Below are 11,357 nucleotides of genomic sequence, written 5' to 3' on the forward strand. Positions count from 1 at the left end.
CACCACCAAAGCCGGGGACACCGCGACCAACGGCTCCTGATGAAGTAACACAATGTAACCGCGGTACAAAAACGGTATGTATGTGTTACAAGCTGCCACTCTAGCGTCGCCAGCGCGAAGTCGGCGACGGGAATGGCAGCAGGTTAGGTCGTTCCGTACGTAAGCAGAGACAGTGAAGAGATCAGAGACGTGTGTGGGGAAAAACAAAACTCTAGTGATATTGCAGCACTGCAGAGGAATCTAGGAATATTGCAGAGGAATCTAGTACAACACTTAATACCAACTAACAAAATACATATGAAATCAATAAATCAGCTTACAAGAGAGAAGTATTACAAACTACACAAAACTAACCAACAATAAAACTACAGATGAGAAAGTCTGAAGGTATAAACAGGTGAAGGGATACCTGTGATGACCGGCAGCGTTGAGTCCACGACGATCGGATGCGAGAAGTCAGAGAGAGTTCTGGCACAACTGCGATGTCGGCGGTGTTGCAGCGCTGGTGTTTCCGGGAGGCTAGTGCTTGAAGCCGATCTCGGGCAGGTTGAGCTTACTCGAGATTCAAGTAGCGATGCCTACGTTACAGACGTTAATTTCGCGTCACAACTAGACGAATGGCTAAGTTTAGGTGGCCAGCCGATACGGAGCCACAACCACTTAAGGGATACTCCGTCCGCTTCATCGGTTCGAACTTTCTTGAAAAAAGACGCAAGACTCCTTTGCTTCGTTGTTGCAGAGTGTCTTTTCATTTTGCTGCCGCAATCCTGTGCACGCACACAGAATGAATGTGTGATTAGAGGAAGGGAAAAAGGCACCTAATTTCTGCAGCCCTATAGGGAGCACGGCGCAGTGCCTTAGGGGGTAGGGGGAAGTGGGAGAAAAGAGTAGAAGTAGAAGAAAGTCGAAGTGATCAGTGCGCAGCAGGCGCGGTAGGTATAGCGTCGTTGCCGAGGCTGTAGCAGGTGTTTGCCGCAGCCGAGGTGGTCGGGGGGTCCTCAGGGGGCCTCCCGGGGGGGGGGGGGCGTCTCTACTCGCCCCTGGAAGCATCGGGCCGCGCGCCTATCGCCTGAAGGCAGGTGGCTCGCAGTGGGTGCTCCTCGGGGAGATCTCGTGCCACTGCCTGCAGAGTGGCCAGTAGGGACGCGATGAGGGCGTCCCTGGGATCCTCTGCGGGCGTGGTAGGTGGGTCAGCAGGCTCGGCCACCGTGGCGGAGGTCGCTGCTGGCAGGCGGGAACGGCGCGGCGCAGGAGTAGGGCGCTGCAGGCCGCGGTCCGTGGTGGTATTCTCGAGCAGGGAGGTTTTGACGGCAGCAGCGTAAGAGCGCACCTCACGGGTCTCCTCGCGTACTGCCGCCGTTACCGCCCGTCTCGAGAGTGGCGTAGATGAAGTAGCCAGCAGCGTGGCCACTCGTCTCTCCTCCTGCCAGCGGGGACAGGTGGGATTGGTAGCTGCATGGGCTCCACCGCAGTTGATGCAGCGGGGCTTGCAGCTGTCGGCCTCCGGGTGGCGGCGGCCGCAGCGAAGGCAGTCTCCGATGCGCGTGCATGCCTCGGCGACGTGTCTGAAGCGGCCGCACTTCTGGCACTGGCTTGGTCGCGGGCGAACGTGCCGCACGCGTAACCGCAGTCCATGAAGCACGACCAGTTCCGGTGGGAGCGGCTCGGCGAAGCGTAACTTCACCGTCGATCCCTCCCTCGTCGCCGACAGCACGGGAACAGCCGAGGTGATGCCCGCGAGCAGCTCGGCGTCCGTAATGTCGCCGTCCACGCCGTACACGTAGCCGGTGCTGGCGCGACGATCCGTAGGCTCCCTGGCAGTGACGGGAACGCCGCCGAGCTCCCTGATGGTAAGGAGCTCTGACAAACACGCCGGTGTCGACGCGTCCGCGGCCACGATGTTTCGACTGTGGTTGACACGCACCGCCAACACACCGGGCCGCTTGGCGAGCGCCGACGCGAGTGTCAGGCGCGGCGATCTGATGAACGAACCACCAGGGACCGAGGGACGGTACAAGACCGTCCCTACAACAGCAGGATCGGTCGCGACAGCTACGACCTCGAGTGCCCTTGCTCTCCGCTGCGCTGCCTTGGAGACGACGGTGACGAAGTCGTCCACGGCTGGCGGGGGGCTTGGGCACGGGCGCGGCACGGCGACCATGGTGTTGAGTTGCCTCGGAGCTGTCCGGGGCTCAGCAGCGGAATACACGAGCTCGCGCGGCCGCCGCCGTCGCTTGGGGCGTGCCTTCCGCTTGTTTAACCACGGCCGCCTGGATCGGGGCGCGCGGCGGTGTTGCTCCGGCCGTCCCATTCGGCGCGCGCCCCTTTGAAAAGTTGTAATTGAGGTAGTTCAGACGCGCGCCGCGACGCGGCGCTCTCCTCCTACCCCCTTGCGAATGATGCCGCGCTGACCGCGCCGTAGACAGCCGCAGATGTGTTCGGAAAAATGCACACTGGACATCGTGCACGTGGTGACTGGAATCAAGGTACGCTGTTATGTAATGTTAATCGGGCTTTACACAGTGAGTATTGTTCTCTGTAGCATGTTACAATCGAGATAGAGCCAAGCAGCGTGCTTAAGAGACTTCGTGTGGCGCGGCGCGTTCATGTGCCATGACCACGGCCGCTACATAAGTGCCATGACACATATATTGTGCCGAGTACGTGATTTTCCATGCTTCTCATTCTTTGTTTTGGCATTCGTTTCTCCCACGGCCGCCTGGACCGGCGCGCGCCATGATTCTTTCTAAAGGAAATACATTTTATCGTCGTCGGCACTGCATAGCTATCTTCTGCGGTCGAGCGCTGTCTTAAGAGCATCACGTTGCTAGAAAACAATTGCGGTAATGATAATGCTGTAGTCGTTTTCTCCCTTGCCGATGATAGGCAACATTTTGATATGGGCACGTCTCTTTGCATTCTGAAGTTCCCACGACACGACAGTGATGTGAATGCGACGTTCTTATTTAAGCGCAGGCCGCATGTAGGCGAATTTGAACGCGAAAGCGATGAGTGACGCTTGTCGCCTGCGAATTAGCTAAGGGTCGGTCGCGCAATGGCCACTTTCTCTCGTTTTGGTATCGAATTGTCGTTTTAACGCGACAGAATGAAAGAGCCCGTTTCCCAAGCAACATTTATCCTTGGCAAAATGTCGGCCTGACGTCGCTGGCCAACTGCACTGTCGTTGGCTCAACCTTGGCAACCACTGTAGGGCCGGTCTTGGGGATTGACATTGGCCTCATGTGGGCCTGCGTCGGCACCCGATGTAGGCCCGTCCACCGTGGCCGACGATGCCGAGTGCATGCCGCTCGCGGGTTGACCAAGGCCCGACGTTACATAAGCGTCGATTTACCGACGGCCGTAGGTCGGTTGCGGACGTTTCTCGCTAGTATTGCTCTGCTTTTTTTTTCTTATTTTTTGTGCGTGTTCTAACAAAACGCATCAATTGTTTTTCTGGTGTGTTGGTGCGTGTCGTATTTAATGTAAACGGGCAGTTTATAGAGGCGTTTAACTCTATCTGAATTAATTACGGGCAGAGTGCACATGTAAGACGGAAATAAACGCCTCTAACGGTCTGCACTAATTAACGTGTTAATACGTAACACACAATAAAAGAAAGACGTGAATATAAGTTTTCTCTCTTTAGATGTTTCACATTGTCATACCACATTGACTTCAGGCAAGTAATTTGTTTTTTAGTCTGCGTTCCACGAGGTTACGCCTGTTAGCTGTAGCTGCGACTTTTTCACAATAAAAAAAGACGTGAATATCCGTTTTCTCTCTTTAGATGTTTCACATTGTCATACCACATTGACTTCAGGCAAGTAATTTGTTTTTAGTCTGCGTACCACGAGGTTACGCCTGTTAGCTGTAGCTGCGAGTTTTTCGCTCGCTTGCCTCATTTACCGTGTTTTTCAGAAACGTGCCGTACTGCTGCGTGCCTTACTGTAAGTCAACACCAAGAAAGATTACGTTGCCTCGACGCCAAAGTGGCATTCCTTCCAGCAGGTAAAGCTCGCGCACTCAAGGCCGCAGCATCCAAGGGAAACGTTTCAAGAAAATTGCTTTGGTGTACATGCGAAGGAAATTGTTTTGGTATACATGCGAAGGAAAGCACGAGATTTATTTAAAAAAAAACCTTTTTTTCTGAGTGCTTCCAGAATAGGGGAAACGATCCGAAGGTTGGAAGCACTCAGAAAAAAAGGTTTTTTTTAAATAAATCTCGTGCTTTCCTTCGCATGTATACCAAAAACAATTTCCTTCGCATGTACACCAAAGCAATTTCTTGAAACGTGACTCGCAGGTGTTTTCGCTTCGGTCACCATCATCACGACAAGGATTGGCGCACACACACAAAAAAATAAAGAATATAGCGATAGCCGCCATTCATCCTTTTATGTGCTTTTGTGAGGGTGGGGGAAGTGTTATGCTAACTCACGGTTACTCTACAGCGATATCTTCAAGGCGGCGCAAACCTTCCCGCATAGAGCGCAAAGGAATGGATGGATGGATGGATGCTATGAGCGTCCCCCTTTATAACGGGGCGGTGACATGTCTGCCACCATGCTCGAAGAAAAAGGAAAACTTCCTTGTTTCATGCTGGCCTAATACCTTGTCTACATTGATTAAATCTATCTTATTATACCAAAAATATTTATAAATTCACGGTCTATCTCTCTGCCTCTTAAGGCAGAATGACCTTATTCCCCCCCCCCCCCCCCCATTATTTATTTTTGTACTTTATCTCTACTCTTCTGCCACCAATACTCTAACCGTCTCTTACTTATTTCTATCGCGGACGTGTTCAGCTTTCCATTGTTGTCCCTAAAACCCAAGGCTTCCTGTAGACTCGTGCCCACACGTATACCTGGGTGAATATCGCCACATTCAATCAGTACATGTTCCATCGTTTCCTTAGTTCCCCCCGCAGCATGTACAGTGTTCGTCTTCGTTACTGAATCTCGCTTTATAGCTTCGCGTTCTAGGCAGCCCGACCTTGCTTCAAACAGTAAAGCGCTTCCCCTTGATTATCATAAAACCTTTCCCTCCTTATTTCGTTTTTTCCCTTTCGGTAGTTACTCAGAGCCGGCTTCTTTCCCATCGCTGTCATCCAATAAGTCCTCTCCGCCTCCCTGACCTTCCGCTTAATGCTCCCTGTTGCCATATCGCCCGCCCTGCTAGCCGTATATTTACTGGTGAGCCTCCTAGTTCTCTTTCTCCACTGCGTGTCAACGCTTTTTCTATACAAATACCTGAAAACCTTGTCTGCCCATCTACTCTTCTTCATTTTCCTCAGCCTCTCTTCGAATCTCATTTTGCTCTGAGCTTCCCTCACTTCAAAGCCTGTCCATCCCATATCACCCTTTACAGCCTCAATTGTCGTCTTCCCGTGAGCGCCCAACGCGAGGCGGCCCACCGTCCTTTGATTTACATCCAATCCTGATTGTACCTCTGACTTCATGCAAACCACTGAGTTCCCAAATGTAAGCCCCGGGACCATCACACCCTTCCACAGCCCTCGAAGCACCTCGTACCTATTGTATCCCCATAAAGCTCTGTGCTTCATAATTGCAGCATTCCTCTTTCCCTTTGCTACCACTGCTTTCTCTTGTACCTCCATATATCTATCCCCCTCATTTACCCATACTCCGAGGTACTTGTACTCGCTTACCCTCGGTATTTTTTGGCCCTGTATGAAGACCGCATGGTCTTCGTGATCATTGAATACCATCAATCCACATTTGGTTGCACTAAATCCTAGTCCTAGAGCCTCACATTCCCTTCCGCATATATCTGCCAGTCGCTGTATATCATCTTGACTGTCCGCAAATAAGACAATATCATCAGCATAAAATAGACCTGGAAGCTTCTGCTCAACCATCGTGCCGACCTGTTTGTGTGACAAATTAAATCCAATGTTGCTACCTTCTAGCGCTTTTTCCATCCTCACCATGTACAGCATGAATAACAGCGGGGACAAAGGACATCCCTGTCTCAGCCCCTTGCTAATTTCAACGCTGTCCTTGCTACTTATTCCTTCCCATTCTATACAAACTGTATTTTCTCGGTACATTTCCCTCAAAAGCTGTATACAGTCGTCCCCCATGCCCACTTCTTTCAATATATCCCACAAAATTTCCTGATTAACGTTGTCATACGCTCCGGTGATATCTAGATAAGCTATGTATAAGGGCCTCTTTTCTATTTTCGATATTTCTATACACTGGGTAAGAACAAACAGATTATCGTCTAACCGCCTGTCGATTCGAATCCATTCTGAAGTTCTCCCAAAATATCATTTTGTTCTACCCACGCTTCTATTTTTAATTTTACTGCCTGCATCGCCAACCTGTATAGCACCGATGTAATGGTTAGCGGTCTATACGAGCGAATGTTATCCTTTTCTCCCCTGCCTTTATAGATTAAGTTCATTCTACTTTTTCGCCAACTGTCTGGTATTTCCCGCTCCTGTAAGCACTTTTCTACGGCTTTCAGCAGTGCTTCTTTAGTGTTATGTCCGAGTTCGTTAATGAGGCTGACGGGAACCCCATCTAAGCCCGGAGTAGTGCGCTTAGGAATTTTTCCTTCGGCCTTCTTCCAATTTAAATTCTCTAGTACTACACCTTCGTCAGTTGCACTCCTTTGCGTACTATTACCTACCGGGGGAATCCCCTGGGTGACCTTTTTAAACGAATCGGCTGTTATCTTTCGGATGTAACCTAGCGCTTTATGCCCTTCCAGTTGATTTCCTCCTTCATCTACCAAACGTTGTTGCATTGTGACAGACTTCCTACCTAGCGCTTTTAGGTGGCTCCAAATATCCTAGGCGCGGCCTTCTTCTTTCGCGAATCTCTGTCATCCAGCGTTCACTTTCACCTTTAATTTTTGCCTCGACTAATTTCTGCACGATGGATTTTTGCTCTAAATATATTTCCCATATTTGGTTGACTTCGTCCTGTGGCCGCTTCTCTTTTTTGCCTGTCTGTGCTCCCGCGATGCCTCACGTCGCTTCTCGATCGCCTCCCGGATTTCTTTGTTCCACCAACTTTTTGGCTTTCTCTTTCCTTTCCAACAAATAGTTTTCTTCTCTTTTCCATTTCTTTTGTGATTATATGTAGCAGCTCACTATACTTCCAGTCTTTGCCTGGCAGTTCGTCTACTTTTTCTTCGACTCTTGCGGCTACATTCGTTATTTGTTTGTCATTTAGATACAAGCTGCCAAATTTTGATTCTATGTTCTTATTTTCAGTTTTATATCCCATTTCTAATATTATGCGTTTATGATCACTACCCAAGCTGTTAATGCCTTCCTCGTCTATTCTCATCTCTCTAAGTTGTCATATATTCCTTCTGTCATGAGACAATAATCAATGCTCGATTGCCTGTTTCCGACTTCCCACGTGATCTGCCCCTCACACTTCGGCCCCACGTTAACTATCTCAAGACTATGTTGCTCGCAGAGATCTACCAATAACTTGCCATTGGTGTCTGAATATCCGTCAAGGTCACGAATGTGAGCGTTCATGTCCCCTAGAAGGATTATTTCGGCATCATGACCAAATTCTTTAATATCGGTGCTTATGCATTTCACTATCTCCAGATTCTTTTCTCTGCAGTTATTCCCCGTCCACAAGTATGCTACACCTAGCCACGTTTTCTTTCCACCTACTGTGCCCGAAACCCAAAGGTGCTCTGAACACGTCTGCTTCACTCTATCCCATTTTGTTCTGCTATGAATTAGCATTCCAACACCCCCACCTCTCCTTTCTGATGTGATCCTGTTACATCCTTCCCAAATATAATTGTCAATATGTGGTGGCTCTTCCAAGTCTCTAAGGTGTGTTTCTGTAACCGCATAAACACCTATCTGTTCCTTGTTTAACTGTCCCTCAATCTCTAACCATTTTTCCTTTTTTCTGCCACCCTGCATGTTAATGTAACTAATTGCAACACGCGCCTTCTCCCTTCTTTTAACTTTTTTAATGGAGGGGTAGTAGGCGCGCGCCGCGGTGCGGCGAAAGGAGCGGTCACGCCCCTTCCTGCAATTACGCCTCCTCCGTCCGAATGGGACGGCCGGAGCAACACCGCCGCGCGCCCCGATCCAGGTGGCCGTGGTTTAACTTCCTCGTTCCTGCGGGAGCCGCAGGGGGCGCTGCCACATTGTCGGCGGAGGCCGCCTGCGCGAGGAGGACTGCGGGAGTTGCTGTCGAGCTCGCCGCGTCGTCCAGCATGGGGGGGGAGGGAGCAGGTGCTGCAGCAGCTGTTGTTGTGATTGCCGCTGTTGCGTGAGGGTTCGCTTGCTTCCGCGGGCCCTCCGCTGCGTCTTCCTCGCGTCCCCGCTTACGCGAGGTCGCCGTGGTGTCCATGGCCTCGTCAACTGACGTCTCGGCATGTGAAATAGACGAGGTGTCGTCTGTGTTGACTGGCATGATGGTTGCTGGTTCGGGAAGGGCAGCGGGAACTGGTGCTGCCTCCTTGGCTTTGTTAAGCAGCCAATCTCCAATGGCTGTCACCGCCTGCTGCTCCAAATGGTTGGGGCTCGCAGTCGGTGTTTGTGCCGAGCTCGTGCTTGCATGTGCCGCGTGGATTGCAGCACGCTGTGTGGCACGCTTACGAGCTAGCCAGGCCTCGAAGTTCTGGTACTCCTCGTCTTCCTGTTTCTTCAGTAGGGCCACAGTTTCTCGTGCCCATGGATCGCTGTCACGCTCGAATGTCGCGAGACTCACTCGAGTGCCCGAGCTCGAGCGCAGGTGAGGCTTCGCGGCTTTGCGAGGAGCGGCGGGTGCGGTTGCAGCAGGGGCAGCAGGTGCCGAGGTGTTGCTGGCAGGCTTAGGGGGTGCCGCAGTGGTAGGGGGAGGCTTCGAAGTGGCCTGGGAGCGTGGTAGCGCTTCCTTGGCCTTCTCCAGAGGCCGGTCCTCGATGGCAGGAACGTTCTGGCGCTCGGAAATCTCCTCCTGATGTTGGAGGGATCTCTCGTCCTTGCCGGTCTTCTTCATGTGCTTGCCAGTGGCCTTCCGGGGCATGGTCCCGCTCGTCCACTCAGGAAACGTGAGGCCAAGCGGCCGGGCGGCCGCTGAGGGAAGCGTAGAGATCGCGTAGAGATCGCCGAGCACGAAGCAGACAACCTCTCACTTCGGCGGTCCAAACGGTTCCCCCCCGCACACAGAAGTGGCCAGTGGCTCCAAAAAGACGTTTGCGACTGCTTCGACTGCCTGGCGTGAACGGCGGGCGATGTTTTCTTCCTCTCTTATCCACTTTACAGTGGCTAGAATGTAGAAGTGTGATGAACGCGCCGGCTCCCGCGTGGCGCATGTGTTTTCTGAACGCCGCTACAGCTGGTGTGCATGCAGGCCCATTATTGTACTCCCGCTGCAGCAAACTGGATTAACGCTACTTAAAGACCTTTTCACAGAAGACTCCATGGGCACTGCATACTCCCCTTAATATACGTGAACCCCCAAGAATGCACTGCCGAGACATTTGCACTCCCGTGGTACAGTCCAGAAAGGAGGTGTTGCTCCGTTCCTGTGAAAAAGTCACCTTTTCACAGACGGCTCCCTGGGCGCCTGCATAATTCTCTCTGGGCTGCGCTAATTAAATAGCCGTGACCCCCCAAAAATGCACTTTGTAGGCTGTGACGTCAGCCTCTGTACTCCCGCGCGCAGCCCAGCTTGGCGGCGTTCTTTCTCTTCTGTGAAAGTTGACCGCTGGTGCCGGACTGTGTGCCGGCTGTATCCTCGCTTTGTGCGCTTGTAGGGAGGCGCATATACCTTCTGTGTACAGAAGAGGTAGATTTCCTTGCGTGTGGTTAAGGTTGTTCGAAGTTGCTCGGATATGCCAGTCTTTCAGTAGATGTCATCTTCGATGATTCGTTTCGGTGGCGAGGACTACAGATTGAGAAAAGCTTACCCTGCAGCCTGCGTCCTCGGAATGCGCCGCTGAGTTTTTCCGCTTAGGGGTTTCGTTCCCTGGCAAATTTGCGCACGTCGTGTTGGTGTTGCCGTTGCTGTCGAACTGTTTACCTTCACAGAAGGAGACGCGCTTTTCGTAGGAACCCAAAGCCTACACGTGCGGTCCGCACAGACGGATAACTTCTCCAGCGGCAATGCACAAGGAAAGCATCTGGAATCAATAAAGGAGCTGCTACGGGGTGAAAGACTCGAAGGAACGCGAGGGCGAAGTGCAAAGCTGTACAAATAGGGCAGGTGCGCGTGCGGGGGAGGGAGCGCTGAGGTGTTCTGGTAAAAGGGTAGGTTTGAAGAAAGGAAGAAGAGGGAAGCAATGCCAGGAAAGTTGCAGTGTAACTTTGGCAGCTGGTGGTCGCTGTGAAGGCGCGTGAATATTTTAGTATCACCCGAAAAGTTAAAGCATCAAAAAAATTTCGGGGGGGGGGGGGGGTCAGAACCCCCTCAACCCCCCCCCTAGTTACGGGCCTGGACCTCACTATAGATCTATTGGAGGAAAGTGTGTTTCTAGCTGTGTTTTCGGCCGCTTCTCCACAAAACATGAAATCGATTACTGATGAAAAATCATGAAAACACGTCCGGGAGAATTAATAGCGCGTAATGAGCAGATTAAATGTGTGTGTTCGCGCGAGTAAGTGAAGAATGAATTTGTTCTAATTAGGCCGAATTGCAGTTTTGCTTCAGATTAAACGTGTTAAAACATAAGACATGCAGAAAAAAAAAAACATGGCTGATCCCTCCGTCATAGGAATCGGTATAACACGAAAGTGAAACGTGACTTCACAGAAGTAGTGCTCATTGTGTAGTGATATATGAGAGCTTGTACAATATCTATTCGTGTTTGGCAGCTATAGCACCCTTTGACGTGGATGCACCGATGTTGACAGCATGTCTCTATCGCAACGACTAACGCCCATGATCATGATTAAACCGTTGTGGTAGCTGACGGTGTGAACATATATTTGGACACAGCGAATCGTGAATCCCGCGTAAGGATGATATCAACAAGCTCATAATCAACACTGGTACCCGGTGTACGCTTCTTCAAAGCGTCGTCAATTAAGGAGAGAAACGGCACGGTGTGCGCTTTCTAGTAATGGGTACACTCTAAGCCAAAAGAGAGCAACGGGGGTATAGGGGTTCCTCCTTTGAGGGAGCAAGTGCATTGCCACTCCCATTACTCTCCTAAAAGGAGCAACGGCAAGGGGATGAACCGTTGCTCTCCTTTCAGTTGCTCCTTCAGGGGATGAACGGTTAGTCCCCCCACTTGCTCCTTGAGGACCAACTGTTACTCCTTCCTGATGCTACTCAAGGGAGCAACGGATGCTCCTTCCCGTTACTCCTTAATTTCTTCTGGGGCCAAAAAAAATCGTTTTTGATTGACTTATAGAC

General features: G+C 51.1%; 1 protein-coding gene across 1 annotated transcript; it reads right to left on the bottom strand.

Annotated features, from left to right (window-relative positions):
• Nucleotides 1-1,030: 1,030 nt before the first annotated feature.
• On the bottom strand, nt 1,031-9,023 carry LOC119398650 (ice-structuring glycoprotein). Its single transcript, XM_037665482.1, has 2 exons — nt 8,096-9,023; nt 1,031-2,181 (listed from the first exon to the last, which is right to left on the bottom strand). The coding sequence occupies exons 1-2, from the start codon at nt 9,021-9,023 to the stop codon at nt 1,031-1,033; spliced, it is 2,079 nt and encodes a 692-aa protein (XP_037521410.1).
• Between the last annotated feature and the right edge of the window lie 2,334 nt (nt 9,024-11,357).

Source organism: Rhipicephalus sanguineus, chromosome 7 (assembly GCF_013339695.2).
Source record: "Rhipicephalus sanguineus isolate Rsan-2018 chromosome 7, BIME_Rsan_1.4, whole genome shotgun sequence".
Taxonomy (NCBI): domain Eukaryota; kingdom Metazoa; phylum Arthropoda; class Arachnida; order Ixodida; family Ixodidae; genus Rhipicephalus; species Rhipicephalus sanguineus.